This window comes from Pelophylax lessonae, assembly GCF_965119305.1.
Source record: "Pelophylax lessonae genome assembly, chromosome: 3".
Taxonomy (NCBI): domain Eukaryota; kingdom Metazoa; phylum Chordata; class Amphibia; order Anura; family Ranidae; genus Pelophylax; species Pelophylax lessonae.
In genome coordinates, this window is record NC_138770.1 from 79,022,990 (window position 1) to 79,049,097 (window position 26,108).

The following is a 26,108-nucleotide window of genomic DNA, read 5'->3' on the forward strand; positions in this document are numbered from 1 at the left end:
TTCATCCCAAAGGTGTTCTATCAGGTTGAGGTCAGGACTCTGTGCAGGCCAGTCAAGTTTCTCCACTCCAAACTCACTCATTCATGACTTTATGGACCTTGCTTTGTGCACTGGTCCAAATCATTTGCTAGAGGAGGGAATTAAGATGTGGAGTTGTTTTTCAGGGGTTGGGCTTGGCCTCTTAGTTCCAGTGAAGGGAACTCTTAAGGCGTCATCATACCAAGACATTTTGGACAATTTCATGCTCCCAATATTGTGGGAACAGTTTGGGGATGGCCCCTTCCTGTTCCAACATGACTGCACACCAGTGCACAAAACAAGGTCCATAAAGACATGGATGAGCGAGTTTAGGGTGGAGGAACTTGACTGGTCTGCACAGAGTCCTGACCTCAACCCTATAGAACACCTTTGGGATGAATTAGTGCAGAGACTGCGAGCCAGGCCTTCTCGCCCAACATCATTGCCTGACCTCACAAATGTGCTCCTAAACCTTGTGGACAGCCTTCCCAGAAGAGTTGAAGCTGTTGTAGCTGCAAAGGGTGGGCCAACTCAATATTGAACCCTACAGACTAATACTGGGATGCCATTAAAGTTTATGTGCGTGTAAAGGCAGGCGTCCCAATACTTTTGGCAATATACTGGCCACAGTGTCTTTTGTCATAACAAAGCCTACCTGTCAGCATTCATTTTAAACAGTCTTTACCTCTGCTTTTCCCTTTTGAATGGAGTAGAGAAGAGTTAAAGTAGAACTGTAGGCAAAACTTTTTTTCATTTTGGACAGAGGGTTATAACCTCTGTCAGATTTTTTTTTCGCCATCTGTGTCCCATTGCGGAGACTTCCCTTCACTTCCTGTCCCATAGCCAAACAGGAAGTGAGAGGAAATCTCTGCAATATAGGGGAATTCCTTGGAGACCCCCCATGTCTCCAGAACTAGTGTCTCCATTGGAAGATCCCCCCCCCCCCCCCATTACCTTTCTGGGGACAACCGAAAAATTGGGATTTTCTTTTGTTTTTTTTTACTTTTAATGATAATGGAAACCAGAAATAGAGAGGGTGAATCTCTTTAACCACTTGCTGACTGCCTTCAGTATATTTACTGCGGCAGCCAGCCCCTCACAGGCAAAGTCGCTAGCCTGTGAGGCTGTAGGGAGCGAGCGAGCGCCACCAGAGGCGCGCTCCTGCTCGCTCACGGACCCCCCTGCGCGTGTGCCAGGCGGACTCGATGTCCGCCAGGTACTCGCGATTGTCCGTTACAGCGGGAGAAAGGCAGGCGCCTAATGTAAACAAAGCCGCCTGTCATTCTCCCCTGTGTAAGAATGGAGATCTTATGTAGGACCGTTGATCTCTGTTCTTACACCTCAAGCCACATCCAATCACAGTTAGAAACACGCCCCTAGGGACACGCTTAACCCCTCCCTCTCAAATAAAGTTAACTCCTTCCCTGCCAGTGTCATTTTTACAGTAACAGTGCATATGTATAGCACTGATTACTGCAGTAATGTCACTGGTAACCCCAAAAGTGTCAAAAATGGCAGTCAAGGGTCCGATCTGTCCGCCGCAATGTTGCAGTACCGCAAAAAAAAAATCGCAGATCGCTGCCATTACTCGTTAAAGAAAACAACAAAAATTACAAAAATCTTTCCCTTAGTTAGTAAACGCAATAACTTTTGCGCAAACCAATCAAAATACGCTTTTTGCGATTTTTTTTTACCAAACATAGGTAGCATAAAACAAATTGGCCGAAAATGTTAAAAAAATTTTGATTTTTACATTTTTTTGGGGGAATTTCATATAAAAAAATGTGAAAAATATTGTTATTTTTGCAAAATTGACGCTCTTTTTTGTTTATAGAGCATGATCAAAAAATCGCACAGGTGATCAAATACCACCAAAAGAAAGCTCTGTTTGTGGGGAAAAAAGGACGTCAATTTCATTTGGGTAAAGCGTCGCACGACTGCGCAATTGTCCGTTAAAGTCACGCAGTGACGAATTGCAAAATAGGCCCTGGTCAGGAAGGGGGTAAAATCTTCTGGGGCTTAAGTGGTTAACAGGGGCGCAGACGGCAATAAAAACTGACAAGCCTTCTAATCTCTCTCCACTCTGTGCAAAACTAAAAAAAAAAAAAAAAATTCCTTTAAGCTGACCATACATTATACAATTTTCTTATTCAATTTCCTTTAAATTTACCTTCAACTATGTAGTGCAAGGGCCTGCCTGACTGCATACAATTTTTAAGTGTTTAGGTTTGATCTCATATTATATAGTTTTGGTAAATCTAAAGAAAAATTGTGCAAGAAAATTGTATATTGTATGGCCAGCCTAAAGGCCTGTACACATGATACGAAAATTTGAAGGGAAATTTCGTCCGGCGAACGATCTGCCGGTTTTCGGATTGTTAGTATGGTGCTTTCGACAGCCGATTACGAATTTTCGGACGACAAAAACTGGATGTGCAGGCTATAAAATGTTATCGTACTTCAACACAACGTCCGATTTTCGTTTCATTAGTACAGTTTTCATCTGAAATAAAATCGTAAGAGCAAGACTAGGCATGCTCAGAGACGAAAGAACACATACAAAACATTCCAACACATGGACATCACTTCTGAAGCTGAATTCTGTCCTACGTATGAAAATAACCTCTTCACTTTCCACATCAGACTAGCATGCCACAAAAAAACGGACGACAGATCGTTCGATAATCTGATCGTGTGTACGAGGCTTATACTATTATATTTTCAACCCCATAAGATTTTTTTTTTTTTACATCTGTGTTCCATTGGTGAGACTTCCTGTTTTGTAGACAGCAGAAAGTGAGATGAAATCACCACAAAGAAAAGTGACTCTACCTCCAAGAACATCGTTCTCTACAACTCCACTCCTTTACACCTCACAACCATGAGAAATTATACGAAGGCTGGAGTCCATATTCTAATCCATAAAACGTTTCAGCCGAAGGCTTACTCATAACTGGCTCTCTAAAGTCAGGGACATCCCCACTCAGACAGTTGAGATTTCCCCTCAGGTTCTTGTTCTGAAACCTCTGAAATTCCCATCACTTTCAGACTGGATAATAATGGTAATCAGCAATAAAAACCTAAAAATATAAAAAAAAGTGCAGCGCTAAGAAATGTGAATGATAAACATATGATAATAAACATGATAATTAATGTGAATTAAAATATAGCAAAAGTGACAATGTATCAAAAAGTCAGTGATAAAAATTTGAGTGTTCAACAGTGCAGATCCAGGTGGTAATTATTAGTAGTATAGGAAAAGCATGAGTAGATCAGCCACCACCAACATCTAGGGGGCTTACCAGAAATGGTGGACCCAGTTTGGCGTATGCCTAATGGGTCAATGCAGGCAGTTGTGTATCCACACCAGGTATATAGGGAAAGAAGGTTGATATCGATATGTAGCTTGACTTTCCACTGTACTAGAGATATTATGAAATAATCCAACATCAAAAGGAAAAGGCAATCCACGAATGACACATGGGTATATCTTCTCCAGTTAACTCAACTGATGAATATCGGGGGAGAAAACAAAAAGAGCCTCCATATAGTGTAAAACAGTAGATACAAGGTGTTTATTATAGGATTAAAACAAATAGATGAATATCTACGGAGAAAACAAAAGGAGCCTCCGCATAGTGTAAAACCGTAGATAACGGAATTTTTGTAAAATCTTACCTGTAAAATTCCTTTCTCTGAGTCCTCCGACAGTCGCCGCCTCCTCTAAGTCCTCACTGTTGGGTATTGTCCTTCTATCCGTAGGAATAGCTAGGCATATAGACTTAGTCCAAAGACAAAAGGCATTAGCATATACACACCCATGGGGGCTGTCCCATCCGGTCAATACCCCCCCTGCATCACCACTCCCAACTCAGTTTGGTAGCATAGCAGTAGGTAATAAGAACCCCAAAAGAGGGGCGGGGGCGGCGACTGTCGGAGGACTCAGAAAAAGGAATTTTACAGGTAAGATTTTACAAAAATTCAGTTTTCTCTTACGTCCTCCGACAGTCGCCGCCTCCTCTAAGTCCTCACTGTTGGGATGTCCCAAAGCAGTATAGACATGAGGGGTGGGAGACGCAACCGTAGAAAAGGCAACGCAGTACCCACATCAGAGAAAGGAATCTTACATGCACCATAAGAGAACCAACTGGGCAACAGAAAACAACAATGCTCAACAGGAGCAACAGCCCAGGAAAGCAAATGCCAACAGCCAGGGACCCAGAGAAAAATTCAAGGGTCCATCATGGCACTGCCGCACTGAGAACTTTGCGGCCAAAAGAAGCATCAGCTGATGCCAGAACGTCTACTTTGTAGAACTTGGAAAAAGTGTGCACCGACGACCAAGTCGCCGCCTTGCACACCTGGGCCACCGAGGCCCGATGCCAATAGGCCCAGGATGCACTCAAAGACCTGGTAGAGTGCGCCTTAACAGGGAAGGGCGGCCTGACTATTCCTGACGCTAGGCAAATTAAAACTGAGTTGGGAGTGGTGATGCAGGGGGGGTATTGACCGGATGGGACAGCCCCCATGGGTGTGTATATGCTAATGCCTTTTGTCTTTGGACTAAGTCTATATGCCTAGCTATTCCTACGGATAGGAAGACAATACCCAACAGTGAGGACTTAGAGGAGGCGGCGACTGTTGGAGGACGTAAGAGAAACAAGGTGTTTATTATAGGATTAAAACAAATAGATGAATATCTACGGAGAAAACAAAAGGAGCCTCCGCATAGTGTAAAACCGTAGATACAAGGTGTTTATTATAGGATTAAAAACACTTACAATATAGCAGATAAAATCAGACCTTCAAATAGTAATCGTGTAGAGATCAACATGGAGTGCAATGGCTTAAAAAGAGCTGGACCCAACACGTTTCGTCTAATAAGACATCAGATGATGTCTCATTAGATGAAACGTGTTGGGTCCAGCTCTTTCTAAGCCATTGCATTCTATGATGATCTCTACACGATTACTATTTGAAGGTCTGATTTTATCTGCTATACTGTAAGTGTTTTTAATAGGGATGCACCGAAATGAAATTCTTGGCCGAAGCCGAAGCCGAATAATAATAAAATGTTTGGCCGAAGGCCGAAGGCCGAATACCGAACGCGGTGTTTTGCATTTTTTCCATTTATTTTGCCAATTTTTTGTCCTCTCTCTTGTCCTCTCGTGTCTCTCTCTCTCTTGTCCTCTCACTCTCTCTCTCTCTTGTCCTCTCATGTGTCTCTCTCTCTCTCTTGTCCTCTCATGTCTCTCTCTCTCCCTAAATGTTACTGTAGGGAATGGGATTCAGTGCACACTGCAGCCTTGTACCATAGGGTTAATGTTAGTGACACTGTAGGGATTGGGAAGGATGCTGGGAATGGAAATCAGGAAGCATGCAGGCAGCCTTGTAAATTTTAATTGCAGATACAGGGCACTGGGCAGGTCAGGGTTAATGTGGTAACATCAATTACTCAGTGACAGTCAGTGTCAGTGTGGACTCGATCAGATTATACAGTCTCTCATAGTGGTGGTAGTAGGAAGCTGGAGGTGGACTAGTAGGAGCCTGGAAAGGAGCACAGCCGCATACATACATTACTCACTCGTGCACTGCAGCCCGCCCCACACATTCAGTGAGTCTTACTCTCCTCCCTAGTTTTTTCAATGGCACATTCAGGAAGCCAATCACGCCGTGAGTAGCGGCACAGCGGAACCAATCAGGTGTGCAGGCACGCGTGATTGGTTCGCTGTGCAGCTAATCACGGCGTGATTGGCTTCCTGAATGTGCCATTGAAAAAACTAGGGAGGAGAGTAAGACTCACTGAATGTGTGGGGCGGGCTGCAGTGCACGAGTGAGTAATGTATGTATGCTCACCGCTGAAGTGTCCCGGCTTCCCCTGTCTAACACGGAAGTCTGTGAGTCCTCCTGTCCTCCTCCGAGTCCCTTCCCCCTGTAAATATCGTGACCTCGGCGATATGAATATCGCCTACGGCCACAGAACGATAGTCAATATCATATCGACTATCGTTCAGCCCTATTATTCGGCACAAAATTATTCGGCCTTTTGACTTATTCGGCCGAACACCGAAAGTGCTATTTTTTCTATTTTCGGCCGAATAATGTTCGGCCGCCGATTATTCGGTGCATCCCTAGTTTTTAATCCTATAATAAACACCTTGTATCTACGGTTTTACACTATATGGAGGCTCTTTTTGTTTTCTCCCTGGATATTCATCAATTGAGTTAACTGGAGAAGATATACCCATGTGTCATTCGTGGATTGCCTTTTCCTTTTGATGTTGGATTATTTCATAATATCTCTAGTACAGTGGAAAGTCAAGCTACATATCGATATCAACCTTCTTTCCCTATATACTTGGTGTGGATACACAACTGCCTGTATTGACCCAATAGGCATACGCCAAACTGGGTCCACCATTTCTGGTAAGCCCCCTAGGTGTTGGTGGTGGCTGATCTACTCATGCTTTTCCTATACTACTAATAATTATCACCTTTATCTGCACTGTTGAACACTCACATTTTCATCATGGACTTTTTGATACATTGTCACTTTTGTTATATTTTTAGTTCATATTAAGAGTCGGTTCACACTATGGTGACACGACTTCGGGGGCGACTAGTGAAGTTGCCGTGCGCCGCGACTTCGGCGTGACTTGCACGGACTTCACATAATGGAAGTCAATGCAAGTCTCTCCGACTTCGGTCAAAAGTAGCGCAGGAACCTTATTCTAAGTCAGAGCGACTTGTCACTCCTATTAGAACGATTCCTGTAGCACAGAATGAAGCACGACTTGTCAGGTGACCAAGTCGCCTGACAAGTCGCGGTAGTGAGAACCGGCAGTAATTATCATGTTTATTACCATATATTTATATATCATTCACATTTCTTAGCGCTGCACTTTTTTGTATTTTTATGGCTACCGGTTGTCTTCTGTTGTGCTAGCTGCTCCTACTTATCCAAAATACTAGACCAATAAGCGCAGTACTTTTAGAATTTGCAGCAATAAAAAGCTGACAGATGTTCCAAACCTTCATTACTTTTTTCAAAATTAAAACTGAACGCAGGGCATAGAAACTTTTACTTTGACTCCACCTTTATGAAAAAATATAGCTAATTTTAAAAAAAAACTTGCGTATACAACTGCCACACAAGCGGTAGTGCAATTTAGTCCCCATGCACACAAGGCATTTTTACAGCTGCTTTTAAAAGCGTCAGATGTTTTTTTTTTTGCAGCTTACCGCTTGCCGACCAGCCGCCGTAGTTTTTATGTGGCACGTCAGCTCTGTCCCGTGAAACGGCGTACCTGTACGTCGCATCGCGGGACCGCTAGCAATGACCTCAGACAGAAAACAATGAAGGCAGTGCTGAGAAAATCCCCCCTCCAAAAAAAACACTTCCCTATGGTCCCAGGCAAAGCGCTGCTAATTAAGATCCTGAGACTACTATTTAACCACTTCTGGACCGGAAGGATTTGCCTCCCTAATGACCAAGCCAATTTTTTGCGATTCGGCACTGCGTTACTTTACAGGACAATTGCGCGGTCGTGCGACACTGTTCTCCAAAAAAATTGACGTCTTTTTTTCTCACAAATAGAGATTTCTTTTGGTGGTATTTGATCACCTGTGTGATTATTATTTTTTTGCGCTATAAACAAAAAAAGAAAAAAAAAAAAAAAAAACAATATTTTTCACATTCTGCTATGTAACATTCCCAAAAAACAAAAATTTAAAAATAAAAAAATTTTCATCCTTGTAGGCCAATTTGTATTCTCCTACATATTTTTGGTGAAAAAAAATTGCAATAAGCGTATTTTGATTGGTTTACGCAAAAGTTATCACGTCTACAAACTAGGGGAAAGATTTATGTCACTTTTATCAGCGATTTTTAGCATGACTGCGACAGATCGGACCACTAACTGACATTTTTGACACTTTTGGGGGGACCAGTGACATTACTACAGTAATCAGTGCTAAAACTATGCACTGTTACTGTAATAATGACACTGGCAGGGAAGGGGTTAACACAGTGGTGATCAAAGGGTTAAGTGTGAGCCTAGGGGAGTGTTTTCGAACTGTATGGGGGAGGGACTTGTGAAATGACCACAGAGACCTGTGATCCTATATAGGAGGAACACAGGAGCTCTGTGATCATTTCAGAGAGAACAATGGTCTGCTGTGTTTACAACAGTTGACCGTCGTTCTCTCTCCACGGGGAGCGATCGCCAGCCCCGTGGATAGGCATCCCCACTGCCTAGCACCGCTCCCGCGAACCAACATACCCATACCTCGATTTGCGCAGCCGAGCCAGCCTGCCGCAGTATATCTGCAAGGGTGGTCGGCAAGCGGTTAAATACTGACTCTCTAGAACAGTGGTCTCCAAACTGCAGCCCAGAGGCTAGATGTGGCCTTTTTCTTTCCTTTATCCAGCTCTCGGGGCACTATTCCATCCACTGCCACCAGTAAAAGGGCATTATTCCGGTTGCTGACACGAACAATGGGGCACTAATCCTCCCACTTACACCAATAATGGGGCACAATTCCTTCCATTGACACCGATAGCCAATAATTCCTTCCGTTGATACCAACGATGGACCACTATTCCTCCCATTGACACCAAAAAATTGGCACTATTCCTCCACTGTCTCAATGACACCAATGATGGAGCAGAATCCCTTCCATTGACACCAACGATGGAGCAGAATCCCTTAAATTGACACCAACGATGGAGCAGAATTCCTTCCATTGACACCAACGATGGAGCAGAATTTCTTCCATTGACACCAACGATGGAGCAGAATCCCTTCCATTGACACCAACGATGGAGCAGAATTCCTTCCATTGACACCAACGATGGAGCAGAATTCCTTCCATTGACACCAACGATGGAGCAGAATCCCTTCCATTGACACCAACGATGGAGCAGAATCCCTTCCATTGACACCAACGATGGAGCAGAATTTCTTCCAATGACACCAACGATGGAGCAGAATCCCTTCCATTGACACCAACGATGGAGCAGAATCCCTTCCATTGACACCAACGATGGAGCAGAATTCCTTCCATTGACACCAACGATGGAGCAGAATCCCTTCCATTGACACCAACGATGGAGCAGAATCCCTTCCATTGACACCAACGATGGAGCAGAATTCCTTCCAATGACACCAACGATGGAGCAGAATCCCTTCCATTGACACCAACGATGGAGCAGAATTCCTTCCAATGACACCAACGATGGAGCAGAATCCCTTCCATTGACACCAACGATGGAGCAGAATCCCTTCCATTGACACCAACGATGGAGCAGAATTTCTTCCAATGACACCAACGATGGAGCAGAATCCCTTCCATTGACACCAACGATGGAGCAGAATCCCTTCCATTGACACCAACGATGGAGCAGAATTCCTTCCATTGACACCAACGATGGAGCAGAATTCCTTCCATTGACACCAACGATGGAGCAGAATCCCTTCCATTGACACCAACGATGGAGCAGAATCCCTTCCATTGACACCAACGATGGAGCAGAATTCCTTCCAATGACACCAACGATGGAGCAGAATCCCTTCCATTGACACCAACGATGGAGCAGAATTCCTTCCAATGACACCAACGATGGAGCAGAATCCCTTCCATTGACACCAACGATGGAGCAGAATCCCTTCCATTGACACCAACGATGGAGCAGAATTCCTTCCATTGACACCAACGATGGAGCAGAATTCCTTCCATTGACACCAACGATGGAGCAGAATCCCTTCCATTAACACCAACAATAGAAGACTACTTCTCCTACTGACAGCAACAAAAGGGCATTTTTACTCCCACTGAACGCCAGGACATTTTCTACTTCCACTGGCAGTAATCTGCCCTCCCCCCCCCCCCCTCCAAAGTAAACCGGCCCTTGTTTAGAAAGTTTGGAGACTCCTGCTCTAGAAGGCAGTATCTGCATATGCTTAGACATGATCCCTCCCCATCTTGGACTTATTATATGCTCAGACACCTTGACAGGGGAGCAGGCACCTTCATTCTCCCTATAACAGGAATTTTGCATTATAGGGAGCTCCAGTGGTGCTTTGCGGGAGAATGTCAATGGTTATGGCACTGAGGCACCTTAGAGCTTCTTCTGTTCAGCACTGATCTGCCCACACTTTTGGATGCCAAGGATTGGTGGAGCTGGCTGGGATCATGAAGTGCAAACTGACCTCTAAAAAAGCAGGGAGGTCCTGGATTTTGGTGAGTGTACATCTGGACTTCCGGTGGAGGTGGTAATCCATCACAATTAAATCAACGATTATGACCACAATTTGGATTGCATATAACATCTGCACATTTTCGCCTTGTATATAGCTTTAGGTTATTACTTCTGGTGAGTAGTGACACCAATAATACGTAAAATAAGGATTATCTTTCCAGATTTGATTTTTGGCAAAAGCTCTCACCTACCTCTAGCACTACAACCTTGGTCTACAGTAACGCAGAACAGAATCTTACCCAACAAACTGTAAAACAACAGGATAGGAAGCAGACCAGTAAAATAACTTTGAACTTTTACAGCACTAGGAACAAAACAGAACTGACAGCAGAACATGGATTTTGATGCCAAAATAGAATGTACAAAAAAAATGAAATAGATTCCACACCACAAAGAGGACTGCTAGCCAAAAGATGTTCTCCAGCAGACTGGTTGAGTCCCTCATCCTAATTTCTACTCCGTAGAGCAATAATGACACTTGATGTACAAGCACACAACATCACAAAACTATTCTAGCGCCTCATCATGGATCTAACTAAACAAATTTTGTGCCATAAAACCTATTCCAAATCACAAAAAGAAATCTACGCTCTAAATCTAAACTCCGCAAGGCAGCTGGATTGCATGACCGGAATTTTCCACTGCACGGTGGCCGGGGAGTTCTGTACCACTAAATGGACTTTGCACCACTCTGGATTTTACATTTCAATATAAAATCATTATTAATAATAGACTCCACATCATAAAAAGCAATGAATACAAAAAAATTAACCTGTTACCACAAAAGTAATCTTGCACTACAAAGCAGATACTATCAAAAATGCAATGGATGGCTCGCCAATAATAAAACAAAAAAAAACAAGAAAAAGGATAAGGGTCCACGGTTTCAAATTTTTCTTACGTTAAAAAAAATGAACTTTTTTTTTATTATTGATTTCTCCATTATTGCTCACTAATGTATAGGAATGCCTCCTAAACCTGGTTAAGGGGCCATACAAGGACAATGGTCACCTTAGCTGACCTAATGCTGAAGGAATGTAATTGCAAACTGACCATATGGCCAAGACCACCAAGTCCTTTAGGCACGTGTATTATCTTCCTTAAAAGGTGATATCACTTTCCAAACAGTTCCTATTGGTCATTACTTACCCACTAGTCCTGTATATACCACAGCCAAAACTGGAATCATCTAGTCCTCTAACAGAACTACCATAAGCACGTGTCTACCCTGATCAACTGCCAAGCCTTTGGAAAACGGGCAGGGACCCTTGAAAAGCATCTACATCCACTTGACCTGAATTGCACGCTCATGCAACATTGTACCCAAACAAATTCTATATCATTTTTTTCACACAAATAGAGCTTTCCTCTGGTGGAATCTGACCACCACTAGGTTTGTTATTTTTTATTATATGACTAGAAAAAACAAAAACTTTGAAAAACAAAACTATATTTTTTTACATTCTGTTATAAAACATATGCAATAAAAAATTTTAAAAATCAAATTTCTTCATAAATTTATTCTGCTACATGTCTTTACTAAAAAAAATCCCAATAAGTGTTTATTATTTTGCTTGTGTGAAAGTTATAGCGCCAAACTATGGTATATATACTGGAATTTTTATTTATTTTTTTAATACTAGTAATTGCGGTGATCAGCAACTTACAGTGGGACTGTAATAGTGTGGCGGACAAACTGGCTCTAACTGACACTGGCTGGGGGGTACAATAACTGCCATTGACATCACCAATGACACTAACACAGTGATCAGTGCTAACATTATACACTGCCACTGTACTAATGATGGCTTGGAAGGGGTTAACATCTAGGGGTGATCAAGGGGTTAACTGTGCGATGTGTGTGATATGTGGTATTTTTACTAAGCAATCTTGTTGTTTTTTTTTTCTGCTTTGCAGGGAATAAAAAACAGCAAGATCGCTTGTAAGCCCCCGTTCACATAGGGGCAATCCGACTTCGGGTGGCGACCTCCGAGGTCGCGGTGCGAGCATGGCGCCGCGACCTCGGAGTGGCCGCCACGGACTTCATAACATTGAAGTCTATGGCGGTCGCCTCCGGGTCGCCCCAAAGAGGCTCCGGACCATTTTTCTAAGTCGGAGCGACTTGTGTCGCTCCTATTAGAACGGGTCCGCAGCTTCCCTATGGAAGGCGACCTGTGAGGCGACCAGGTCGCCTCACAGGTCGCCCTAGTGTGAACGGGGGCTCAATGTAGAGAGCTCTGTGTTGTTTACTAACACAGAGCTCCCTTCCATGAATCACTGAGCCTATCAATGGGTCCTGGCGTTTAATCATTGGCCGAGACCTGCTGATTGGCTTGTGCTGTAACAAATCATAGCACAGCCCGGGCGGCGCCAGCACCCTACCTGCAAGCGCTGATCATGTATCCGACATGTGATCCAGCGCAAAGCGGCCGCCCTGCCGCAGTATTGCTATAGCTATTCTACCTATAGCTAAGTATTCTTGTTACATTTTCTAATATTGCTACATTTGTTATCTTTATTCTCTGTCTATCATTTCCTAATTAATTGTTATTCACAGTTTGATTTTACCTACAACTGTTTGCGTGATTTCTCTTTGCACATCTCAAAAAAACATAAAAGCGTAAACTATAACGTAATGGTGATGAAACACCCATTACAAAATATACTTCACAGCATTAATGAGATGAATATCACAAATCTTACTTGTCACCACCATCAGAATCTTGTATGGCACTAATACAAAACACATTGGATGGCTTTCCGAAATTGGATTGGCATTCATGTCAAATCTTTTTCTGAATTAATGTCTCAGCATACCCTCTACACCACAACATGGATACAGCACAGTACAATGCGTCACTTACCTTGTGCGTTTGGAGGACGTCTGGCTCCGGACTAGGGCTGCTGGTGTTGAGAATGGTGCCATTGGACGGCATCATTGGAAGTGTTTCCTGTAAAACCAACGTCCTAGGGAGGAAGAAGAGCTAGCGCTCCAGGAACCAGACAACTAGGGGCTATTCTGCGGGGGAGATCACTTGCCCAGACGTAGGGGAATCCACAGGAGAATTTGCTTACAATCCAGAAAATTTAAATCCAGAAGTTGTGCAAATAAATGTTGTCTCTTCTAGAAAAAAAGCACCAGTTGGAAGTTGTTTCTTGCGGTCTATTGGAAGTCTTTTGTTTTGTTTTTTTGCAGACTTTTCCTCCTTTCTCCTAAACATAAAGAACAAAGAAATTGGTCAACAATCCCAGAAATAGCAAATATATTTATTCCAAGAATTATTAGAAGTTCTGTGTATAACCAGCATATAGAGCAATTGTCTCCAAAATGCGGCCCTTTGCTTGTTTGTATCTGGCCCTTGGGGCATTATTCCCCGCACTGTCAGCAACCAATGATACTCCTCCCATAGATATTACTATTACTGACACCAATGATGGGGCACTTCTCCTCCCATTGATACCAACAAAGGGGCACTATTACTACCACTGACACCAATGAAAGGGCACTATTCCTTCCAATGATACCAACAATGGGGCACCATTATTTCCATTGATACCAATGATAGGGCACCATTAATTTCATTAATACCAATGATGGGGCACTATTAATCCCTTTAATATCAACAATGGGGCACTATTACTACCACTGACACCAATTATAGGGCACGATTTCTCCCACTGATACCAACGAAGGGGCACTATTACTACCACTGACACCAATGATAGGGCGCTATTCCTTCCAATGATACTAACAATGGGGCGCCATAAACTCCATTGATACCAATGATGGGGCACTATTAATCTCATTGATGCCAAAGAAGGGGCACTATTACTACCACTGACACCAATTATGGGGCGCTATTTCTCCCACTGATACCAACGAAGGGGCACTATTACTACCACTGACACCAATGATAGGGCGCTATTCCTTCCAATGATACCAACAATGGGGCACCATTATTTCCATTTATACCAATGATGGGGCACTATTAATTCCATTGATACCAATGATGGGGCACTATTAACCCCATTGATACCAACGATGGGGCACTATTACTACCACTGACACCAATGAAAGGGAGCTATTCCTTTCAATGATGCCAAAAATGGGGCACCATTAATCCCATTGATACTAACGATGGGGCACTATTCCTCCCATTGATACCAACGATGGTGCACAATAACTCCCTCTAACACCAATTATGGAGAATTGTTTACTCCTGCTGATTCCAGGACATTTTCTACTCACACTAGCCACAGTCCAGTCCTCCTAAAGTTTGAAGGACAGTAAATTGTTTTTAACTCGCAGGTTGGTGTGCTTTGTGCATTTCTTGCATTTTTACATTGCAAGGCACTGGTTTCCCTTTTTTTTTCTAAACTTTAATGGAATGTTACAAAGTGGCATTCCATTCATTTCTAAGCACTGAAGCTTAGCTACCCTGCATAAAAACGCAGGGCCGCAAACAGACTTGTGGAGCAGTGGGAAAAAAATGCAGCTGCGTTGGATTTTCCTGACCCACTCTGCCCCGCAGCTCACAGCTGTGAGGAAGTGGGAACCATTGTTTTCTTTCCGCCCTTGCAGGGAGCTGCGTTTTTCCAGTGAAGTGTGAACTGGCCCTACTTGGGAGACAGAAACCAATAAAAAATGTTTGTAGAGATAATTCACTTTTTATTGCTGTTTACGTTCCCATTGGAAGAATTACCTTTACTTCCTTCCCCCAAGTTAGACAGGAAGTGAGAAAAAAAATACCTTAAGCGCCGGTTCACATTGCAGCGACGCTACTTCGCACCGCAACCTCCGAGGTCGCGGTGCGAGCAGCGCGCCGCGACCTCGGAGCGGCCGCCACGGACTTCATAACATTGAAGTCTATGGCGGTCGCCTCCGGGTCGCCCCAAAGAAGCTCCGGACCCTTTTTCTAGGTCGGAGCGACTTGTGTCGCTCCTATTAGAACGGGTCCGCAGCTTCCCTATGGGAGGCGACCTGCGGCGACCTGTGAGGCGACCAGGTCGCCTCACAGGTCGCCCTAGTGTGAACCGGCACTAAAGGGCTCTTTTTTATTTATTATTTGAAACAGGTATTTATTTAGCACCAAGAATTTACGCAGTGTATCATTCCCTGGCCCCAAGGAGCTTACAATCAAAGTTCCCTGTTTCAAATGTATACAAATGCACATACCCACATACTAGGTTGAATTTAGACAGGAGACAATTTACCTACCGCCAATAGAATCCTTAAAGAGAATCAAACCCTTTCCATTGTATCCAAAACTAAAAAATAGAACACTTTAAAGTGTTAGTAAACCCAGGATCCTGCATTCACTATATCTGGTCTCCCACAGTACACAGAACATGGAAATGCAATTATTTTAGTAAATATAAACTTCTAAATATCTTTTCTCATCAGCACTCTTGTGACTTCTATCAATGTCCGGCCAAGCACTGGTTAAAGCTTGTAGGAGGAGTTTTCATTCTCCTCTGACTGTCCTTAGAGGATGCAGGACCCTGACCCTCTGTCTGGACAGTGCTGATTGGCCCTGCGCAGATCACATGCATCCCCCCCCCACAAAAAAAAAAACTCTAGCAATACACACCAAACTGAGCATGTGCAGAGTGACTCCAAAGGCTCTGTCTTATCAGAAGATGGATAGGGATAGTGGAAGAAGGGGAGGAGTAGAGAAGACAGGATCAAACAGCCTTTTTACACAATGCAGAGGATTAACCCCTTAGGTTCCACAAAGAGTATAACAAGCATGCTTTATTGCATAAACAGGCTGATTTTACTGTTGTGAGTTTTTTTTAACACTTTAAGGATACTAACTACATATATTGATTTACAAATGACCACTAGAGGGAGAAATTACAAATCTGTCTATGAAATACTACAATCATAATAAGGATAAGCAAGCATGAAAAATGTGAAAGATTCATCAAATATGAGTTTTAGGGTAAATAATAACATAATTCTGTGTGTGTGCTTACTAAAATAATAACAAGTTTCCCTTTAAGGCCCGGTTCACACTGGTGCGACATACGCTCCGACTTTGGGAGCACATGTCGCATGACGCGTACAAATCAATGGTTCCCTAAGAGAGCTGTCTCTGAACTGGTCCGACACAATTCGGTCCGATTTTGAAAAAGGTTCCTGCACTACTTTGGTCCGACTTCAGCCCATTCAATATCACTGAAGTCGATCAAAGTTGGATCCTTGTCCTAATCGTCTAACAGTGATCACAGCAGCAGGAAAATTAATTCATGTCACGCTGGGATTGTTCTAAATCAGCCTCTCTCAACATTTTCAACACAGAGGAATCCTTGAAATAAATTTCTGGTCTCGGGGAACCCCTGCTAAAAATTTAAAATCTACAACTCATGACACATTAGTGTGACAGTCAGTGGGAAGAATGCTCCTTACTCTTGTCATCATTGGGAAGAATTACCCCCTTACAGATAGCTAAAAGGAACAATGGTGACATTGGAAACTTATCTGAGAGGCAGAAATTGCCCATTGCTCAAGGAACCCCTGGCAACCTCAGGAGGAACCCTAGGGTTCCACGGAACCGAGGTTGAGAAACCCTGTTCTAAATGGTCAAAAGAAAAAGTCGGAGTATCCCAAAGTCAGAGCACAATCGTATCTTCTTCATTCAAGTCAGATGGAAGTAGCACCGATGTAGGATCGATGTTGCAGGGCAAAGTCGGATCGACAGTCAATAACAGATATTTTGTACCAGTGTGAGCCCGGCCTTAAGCAGACCTGTGCAATGTCCATGGTGGGAAAATCAATAGGTAGACTTTATGGGCTAGTGTGTACATCCCTTTGCACATCCCACGCTCTGCAACCAGTAAAGAAGAAAAAATGTGGTCCTGGAAAAGCAGGTGACTTGTATCCCTTTCTTCCATTGTGCTACATTGTCCAATCAGGTGCCCAACACTCACACATGGGGTCGGAGGCAAGGCTTCCTCTCTTTGCCTTCTCCTGGTGACCAAACTCAGTAGCAGACCAGAGAAGAGAAGCTAATTAAGGGAATCCTCCCTTCAAATAAAAGTCTTTATAAAAAAATACTTGTTTTATAAATAAACATGTAGCGTGACAAAGGATTCCCAGAGCAAAGAGAACACAGGAGCGGCAGTCTGCTTCATGGCTTCATTTGTCTAACTCATTGGTCTCCAAAGTACGGCCTGCAGGTCGGATGCAGCCCTCTGCTTGCCTTGGGGCACTATGTGTCCCACTGATAGCAATGATGGGGCATAATTCCTCCCACTGACACCAACAACGGGGCACTCTTCCTGCCACTGAAACCAATGATAGAACACTATTCAACCCATTGAGACCAATGATGGGGCACCAATCCTTGCACTGACACCAATTATGGAACGCTATTCCCCCCAATGAGGGAGCACTATTCCTCCAACAGATAAAAATAATGAATCAATATTCCTCTTACTGACACCAATGATGGGGCACTATTCCTCCCATTTACACCAATGATGGGGCACTATTCCTCCCACTGACACCAATGATGGGGCACTATTCCTCTCACTGACACCAATGATGGGGCACTATTCCTCTCACTGACACCAATGATGAGGCACTATTTCTGCCACTGACACCAATGATGGGGCACTTATCCTCCCACTGACACCAATGATGAGGCACTATTTCTGCCACTGACACCAATAATGGGGTACTATTCCTCTCACTGACACCAATGATGGGGCACTTATCCTCGCCCTGACACCAATGATGAGGCACTATTTCTGGCACTGACCCCAATGATGGGGTACTATTCCTCTCACTGACTACAATGATGGGGCACCATTCCTCCCACCGACACCAATGATGGGACTCTATTCCTTCCACAGACACCACTGATGAAACACTATTCCTCCCACAGATACCAATGATGGGGCACTATTCCTCCCACTGACACCAATGATGGGGCACTATTCCTCTCACTGACACCAATGATAGGGTACCATTCCTCCCGCCGACACCAGTGATGGAACACTATTCCTCCCAATGATGGGGCACTATTCTTCCCACAAATACCAATGATGGGGCACTATTCCTCCCACTGACACCAACAATGGGGCACTATTACTCCCACAGATACCAATAATGGGACACTTTTCCTCTCACTGACACCAATGATGGGGCACTATTCCTCCCACCGACACCAATGATGAGGCACTATTCCTTCCACAGATACCAATTATGGGGCACTATTCCTCCCACTAATACCAATGATGGGGCACTATTCCTCCCACTAATACCAATGATGGGGCACTATTCCTCCCACTGATAACAATGATCGGGCGCTATTCCTGCCAATTACACTAATGATGGGACGCTATTCCTGCCACTGACACCAAAGATGGGGCAGTATTCCTCTGAATTATATCAACAACAATGGGGTCTTTTTCTTCCCACTGATATAAATGTTGGAACAGTATTCCTGTCACTGACACCAATGCCGGGGCACTTTTCCTCCTCCTACTGACCACAAACATCATTTACTCTCACTGACCACGAAGACCAGGGCATTTTCTACTCCCTCTGACCACATTCTTCTGGCCTTCCTAGAAATCTGAAGAACAGTAAACTGGGCCTGTGTCTGGAAAGTTTGGAGCCCCTGGTCTAACTGAAACCTCAAACTGAGCCATCTGATAAGAGATGTGTCCCTGGCATTAGTCATCCCCATCTGTGTATATATTACAGCTTAAGCTATGAACACCATAAACAGAAGGCTTTTTTTCCAACTTTAAATAGACAAGGATACATAGATGGAAATGAGATTAGGACTGCACCCTGCTCGCTCAAAGAAAAAGAATGCAAAATATTACCATTATATTTTGCCCCTGTGCAAATCATAAGTAAGACCTCATCTGGAATATACAGTTCAGTTTTGGCACCAGTTCTCAAAAAGGATATCGGGGAACTGGAGAAAGTGCAGAGAAGTGCAACCAAACTGGAGGAGCTCAGCTATGAGGAAAGATTAGAGGAACTGAATTTATTCTCTCTTGAGAAGAGGAGATTAAGGGGTCCATATAGTGAACTTGGTATTAAAGCGGTGTTCTAGCAGTGGAAAAAAAAATTAAAATAGAATATGAAGACACTTACCTGTCCAGGGAGCCCACGATGTCAGAACCCCAGTCGATTTCTGGATCGGCTGCCGAGTGCCACCGCTGCCATTCACTCTAAGGAAAATCGGCAATGAAGCCTTTCGGTTTCACAGCCGGTTCCCTACTGCGTATGCGCGAAGCGTGCTGCGCATTCTCATTGGCTCAGCGGCGGGGGAAGGAGAAAGGGGCGGAACATCCGAGGGACGGTGCCGTGGCGTTGTCTCCCGGAAGTGGGGAAGGGTATCTGTCAAAAACAGGTACCCCTTCCCCCCTCCCCCGGGAAAGGTGCCAAATGTGGCACCAGAGGGGGGGAGGAAGCAGATGAGCAGAAGTTCCACTTTTGGGTGGAACTCCGCTTTAAGTGATTCACTTTAGGGTCATCACAGAGGACAAGGGGGCAATCTTTACATCTAGAAAAGAGATTTCATCTCCAAATACAGAAAGGTTTCTTAACAGTTACCCTTTCACATGAACGATCTGTCAGTTTTTTAGGCGGATCTGATCAGATCCTCCATGCATCCCTATGGGGCAGCGGATGTCAGTGGAGACACTGCTGTGAAATCCGGATGGATGGAAACCCTATTTTCCCTCCGTCCAGGGGATGGGATCGGATGAGAGCGGACAGGCGGTCCGTTCTCATTCAATTCCCCCATAGAGAGCAGCGGGGATCTGACAGCTCCATCTCCGCACACAGAGCGGAGAGGGAGCTGTCGCCTGCCTGCTCAGTGGGGGATCGGTGGATCGATTTTTAAACCAGTGTGCCTTGAGGTTTCTTCAGTGGAACCTCAGAAAATGCCCCAAAATATACAAGGCAGCGGGTGGATGAAGCCTGCCTTTTACTTACACAAAGTCACAGGTTTTCATTGTGCACCATTACGACTCTCTAGCTGCCGACCTGCTAACGACCAATGGCATCATCAGTTGAAAAGGAGGATGTCAGGTGCCTGAGTGCATAGCATGTTTGTTTGACCCTCCCCTGCCTCTCTCCATAAGTTTTGGGGTCACATTAGGGAAGTGACGGAGAAAAACTGATGAAGAAGAGAAACATTGGAATACTAGTCAGTATAAACTTGTACCTCTAACATTGGGCGTCCTACGTGTTTGGATGTTGCTGCATTATGTAAATCTATTAGAATAGTTTTTACATTTTAGGATGGGGTGTCTCAAGACTGTCCATACTTTTAAAGGGTGCCTCAAGACTGTCCATAATTTAAAGGGTGACTCAAGATTGTCCATAATTTTAAAGGGTGCCTCAAGACTGTCCATAGTTTTAAAGGGTGCCTCAAGACTGTCCATAATTTGGGGGTGTGCCTTGACTGAAAAAAGGTTGAGAAACACTGACTTAGATGGACATGTGTCTTTTTTCAACCTGACTATTTTAAAGGGTGCCTCCAGACTGTCCATAGTTTTAACCACTTAAGCCCCAGCCCTATTTCGGACACTTTTTGTTCACGCGTTAAAACCAGTATTTTTTCCTAGAAAACTACTTAGAACCCCCAAACATTATATATATTTTTTTAGCAAAGACTCTGGAGAATAAAATGTCAGTCATTGCAATATTTTTTATCACGCTGTATTTGCGCAGCGGTCTTTAAAGCGCCATTTTTTTGGAAAAATTTTGAAAAATCACATTTCACTGCATTTAAAAAATACTAAACAGTAAAGTTAGCCCATTTTTTTTGTATATTGTGAAAGATGATGTCACGCCGAGTAAATAGATACTCAACATGTTACGGTTTAAAATTGCCCCCCCCCCCGTGGGATCGCGACAAACTACGGTCAATAGAGATCTCAATCTGCGACGCTTTAAATTTATTTAACGGTTACCAGTTTAGAGTTAGAGTGTAGCTATTTTTTTTTAATTATTGCTCACGCTCTGGCGATCGCGGCGATACCTCACATGTATGGTTTGAACAGCGATCTCATTTGCGGCTCGACTTCCATATACGTTTTTTTTTGTGCGCGAGCTAACGGTGACGGGGGCGGCTAAATTTTATTTTTTTTTTCCCATTTATTTTTTTAACTTTATTAAAGTTTAAAAAAAAAAAAAAATCTAATCACTTTTATTGCTGTCACAAGCAATGTAAACATCCCTTGTGACACCAATATGTAGTGACAGGTACACTTTATGGAGGGATCAAGGGTCTAAAAGACCCTAGACCCCTCCACTACACTTCCCTGTATGCAAAACGCCGAAAACTGCGTTTTTGCATACAGCCGTTTTTCAAATCTGCCGCCTTTTGCAGCACAGTAACCCGGACGTGACGTCATGGACGCCGCCTCCGGGTTACGTCATCGGAGACCCGATCGAAGCCGTTTCCGGCTTTGATCGGGACTCCATCCAGCCGGCGGACGTGCCGGCTGGGTGCTCGGGGCTCCCGGTGGGACAGGAGCCCCGGTAACAGCCACGGAAGGCGGCGGGAGGGGGGGGACGTCCCCTCCCGCCCCCCGGGTACCGATCGAGCGGCTCCCGAGCCGCATCGGTCGGTACCGACGGAAAGCCAACCGTCGGCTCTAAACCACGGTACCGGGATGATGCCTCTAGCTAGAGGCATCATCCCGGTACACTACCGCAAAGTTTACCGACGTAGATCTACGTTAGTATGCAGTAAGTGGTTAAAGGGTGCCTCAAGACTGCCCATAATTTTAAAGGGTGCCTCAAGACTGTCCATAGTTATAAAGGGTGCCTCAAGACTGTCCATAGTAATAAAGGGTGCCTCAAGACTGTCCATAATTTTAGAGGGTGTCTCAAGACTGTCCATAATTTTAGAGGGTGTCTCAAGACTGTCCATAATTTTAAAGGGTGACTCAAGATTGTCCATAATTTTAAAGGGTGCCTCAAGACTGAAAGAAGGTTGAGAAAAACTGAACTAGATGGACTTGTGTCTTTTTTCAACCTGACTAACTATGTAACAAGAGACATTTTATATTTACTTGAATCATAACGAAGAAAAAGAAAATGTCATTTTTTATAGTTCTATCTATGATAAACGTAAAAAGAAATGATGAGCAAACCACTAAACATTTCTCCCTGTAATCGGATTTCCAGAATGATGCTCCTGCTCTCAGAGACGCATGCGCACACAGCAGCTCTATATCAGAGGAGGCGTCATGACGCTCAGCTCCCACATCTCACTTTCCACAGCTGGGATCTCACAAATAGCTGTTATTTGGTTGTCACCATTCCCAGAGGGGGCGTCGACTCGGGATTTGCTGAGAATTTTCCTGTGTCATTACATCTGTGTGTACAGACATGTCATAACCTGCTAAGTCACAGCTTTCTTCATTAACTCCTTGTACCATTTAGTGCAGCATCACACACATCCAGCGCTGGTGATGAACTCATTTCTCAGGATGCTTTACAGCCGAGCTGCTGTACGGAGGAAAAGGATCAGCATGGCCTGGTATTAGGAAAAACTTAGGCTGGAGGTCAACGTCTTTAGTGTGCGGCCCATTATTTGGATGGTGATGTTTATTGTACTTATTCTCCCCCCCCCCCCCCCCCCCCATTAACAAATTAATAGACTTTCTAAATTAAATCTTTCTGCTTTCTTTGCATACCTTATTTTAGAGGCAGTGACATCATCACTTGGTCTCTGTGATTCTCTTTGCAATGGAGGCATTTCATGGGTGTTGGGAGATCGGAAGGATGCTGTACATAGCTCCCTAAAAACATCACAGCACCCTGCCTTAGTACCCCCCCCCCCCCCCCTCAAGAACCCTCAGTCCCAATGCAAGCAGTAGTGCTCAAAGTTCATTTCAACAAAAACTTAGCATGCGATATACAAAAAAAGACGTATATATTGCAATGACAGCAGACCACTCACTTCCACCCAAGCCATGCCCCCAACATGTTTCACCCACAGCAGGGCTTAGTCATGGTGATAGTAGCTACTTACTGGGGAGAGGTTTAAAGTGATTGCATTTAAAAAAAAAATATATATATATATGTTATACTTACCTCTTCTGTGCAGTGGTTTTGCACAGAGCAGCCCGGATCCTCCTCTTCTCAGGTCCCTCTTTGGCTCTCTTAGCCCCTCCCTCCTGTTGAGTGCCCCCACAGTAAGCAGCTTGCTATTGGGGCACCCGAGCTGAGTCACAGTTCCCTGTGTCCATTCAGACACAGAGCAGCCCGGATCCTCCTCTTCTCAGGTCCCTCTTTGGCTCTCTTAGCCCCTCCCTCCTGTTGAGTGCCCCCACAGTAAGCAGCTTGCTATGGGGGCACCCGAGCTGAGTCACAGTCCCCTGTGTCCATTCAGACACAGAGCAGCGGCTCAGCCCCATCCCCTCTCTCTCCTCATTGGCTAACTGACTTTGATTGACAGCAAGGGAAGCCAATGGCGCTGCTGCTGTGTCTTAGCCAATGAGGAGGGGAGCCCTGGACGGCAAAGACAGTCATGGACATCGCTGGATCGAGAAGGGGCTCAGGTAAGCATAAGGGGGGGCTGCTACACGCAGAAGGTTTGTTATCTTAACCGCTTGCATATTTACTGCGGCAGGCTGGCTCGGCTGCGCGAATCACCATACCTGTACTACGATCCGCGGGAGCGATCCTAGGGGTGCACTCGCGCGCCACCCCTTTTGCCAGCAAGGAAGCTGATTCATGGGACTGCCGGGCACCCGCGATCGCTCCCCTTGGAGAGAGAACGGCGGTCTGCTGTTGTAAACACAGCAAACCGTTGTTCTCTTAGGAATCAGTACAGAGTGCCTGTGTTCCTCCTATTTAGGATCACAGGTCTCTGTGTTGATTCCACAAACCCCTCCCCCTCACAGTTAGAAAATACCCCTTATGCATTCATATAACCCTTAGATCGCCACTGGGTTGGCCCCTGCCAGTGTCATTATTACGGTAACAGTGCATATTTTTACCACTGATTACTGTAGTAATGTCACTGGTCCCCCCAAAAGTGTCAGTTAGGGGTCCGACCTGTCCGCCGCAATGTTGCAGTCCCGCTAAAAATCGCAGATCGCCGCCATTACTAGTAAAAAATAAAAATGACATAAATCTTTCCCCTAGTTTGTAGACGCGATAATTTTTGTACAAACCAATCAAAATACGCTTATTGGGATTTTTTTTTTACCAAAAATATGTAGCAGAATAATTTTTTTATTGGGAATGTTATATAACAGAAAGTGAAAAATATTGTTTTTTTTTTTTATTTTTGTTTTTTTTTCAGAATTGTCGCTCTTTTTTTGTTTATAGTGCAAAAAAATAAAAATCGCACAGGTGATCAAATACCACCAAAAGAAAGCTCTGTTTGTGGGGAAAAAGGACATCAATTTTATTTGGGTACAGCGTCGCACGGCAGCGCAATTGTCCGAATCGCAAAATAGGGCCTGGTCATTATGGGGGAAAATCTTCCAGAACTGGTTATTGCATAGAATGCATTAAGAGAAAAAAACCTTCTGACTTTTCAAGCCCTTTAAAGCGGTATTAAACCCAAAACAAAAAATGTTATATATTCCAGCTTACCATTCAATAGATGTGGTGGCTGCATTCGTTTTCTTTGCACAGTAAGCACAGCAGAAAGCAACATAGTCAGTCTGGGGGAGGGTAGTGTAAAATGTATCAACAGATTTACATTAAGGCTCCGTTCACATGTCAGCGTATGGATCGCGGGCAGAACCGCCGCGGTCCCGCCCGCGATCCCGCCCGCGATCCGGAGATTAATGCAAATCGCGGGATGCCTGTGCGTTGCCCGTTGATTTGCAATAGCCCCCCAAACGCTGAGCGATGTTGCCGCGATTTCAACCTGCGGGACGCAATACGCTCCAAAGAAGCTCTTTTCTGGGCGTAATGCGTCCCGCGATTTTTTTTTTGCGCGATGTTACCGCGATTCGGCAGGCGGAAATCGCGGCAACATTGCTCAGCGTTTGGGGGGCTATTGCAAATCAACGGGCAACGCACAGGCGTCCCTACGATTTGCAATAATCTCCGGATCGCGGGCGGAACCGCGGCGGTTCTGCCCGCGATCCATACGCTGACATGTGAACGGAGCCTAACTGACAAACTGAAGCCAAACTCCAGTTCACATTTTATAAACAGTTACAGAAAACAGTTTGTTTTCCCTTTTGGAATAAAGGTTTTACATGAATAAATAAAAGCTGATTATTTAACTACTTAAAGCGGAGTGGAACTTCCGACCTTCTGCTGTTTTTGACAGGTACCCTTCCCCACTTCCAGGATACGGCGCCGCAGTGCCGTCCTTCGGAAGTTCAGCCCCCTCCTCCGCCACCGAGCCAATAGGAATGAGCAGCGCGCTTCACGCATGCGCAGTAGGGACCCGCCCGTGAAGCCGCAAGGCTTCACTGCCGGGTTTCCTCACTGGCAATGGCGGCGGCAGCACCCGACAGCTGATGGAAACATTGGCTGCGGTGCCAACATCGCTGGACTCCAGGACAGGTAAGTGTCCTAATATTACATGTCAGCAGCTACAGTATGTGTACAGTATGTGTAGCTTCTGACTTTTAATTTTTGGAGTGGGAGGCAGAACTCCGCTTTAAAGACTAAGCCTTTTTCTGAATTTTTTTGTTTACAAGTAAAAATCAGGATTTTTTGCTAGAAAATTACTTATTACCTAAATTACTTAGTGCTGGAACCCTGCGAATCCACCCGCATCACATCCAACTCGCAGGCAGTTCACACTGCCATATGCGAACTGCTGGGGGTGTCAATAAAAAGTTAATGACAACCCCAGATCAGTTCGCA

At 44.4% G+C, this 26,108-nt stretch overlaps 1 protein-coding gene across 3 annotated transcripts in view; it reads right to left on the minus strand.

Annotated features, from left to right (window-relative positions):
- DNMT3A (DNA methyltransferase 3 alpha) overlaps nt 1-26,108 on the minus strand; it is a 451,028-nt gene that overhangs the window by 341,364 nt on the left and 83,556 nt on the right. For all 3 annotated transcript variants that reach the window (XM_082251154.1, XM_082251152.1, XM_082251153.1), the window contains exon 2: nt 13,144-13,492. In XM_082251154.1, coding sequence (XP_082107280.1) covers nt 13,144-13,218 — 75 coding nt within the window. In that variant the 5' untranslated portion in view covers nt 13,219-13,492. The remainder of the gene's footprint in view (nt 1-13,143; nt 13,493-26,108) is intronic.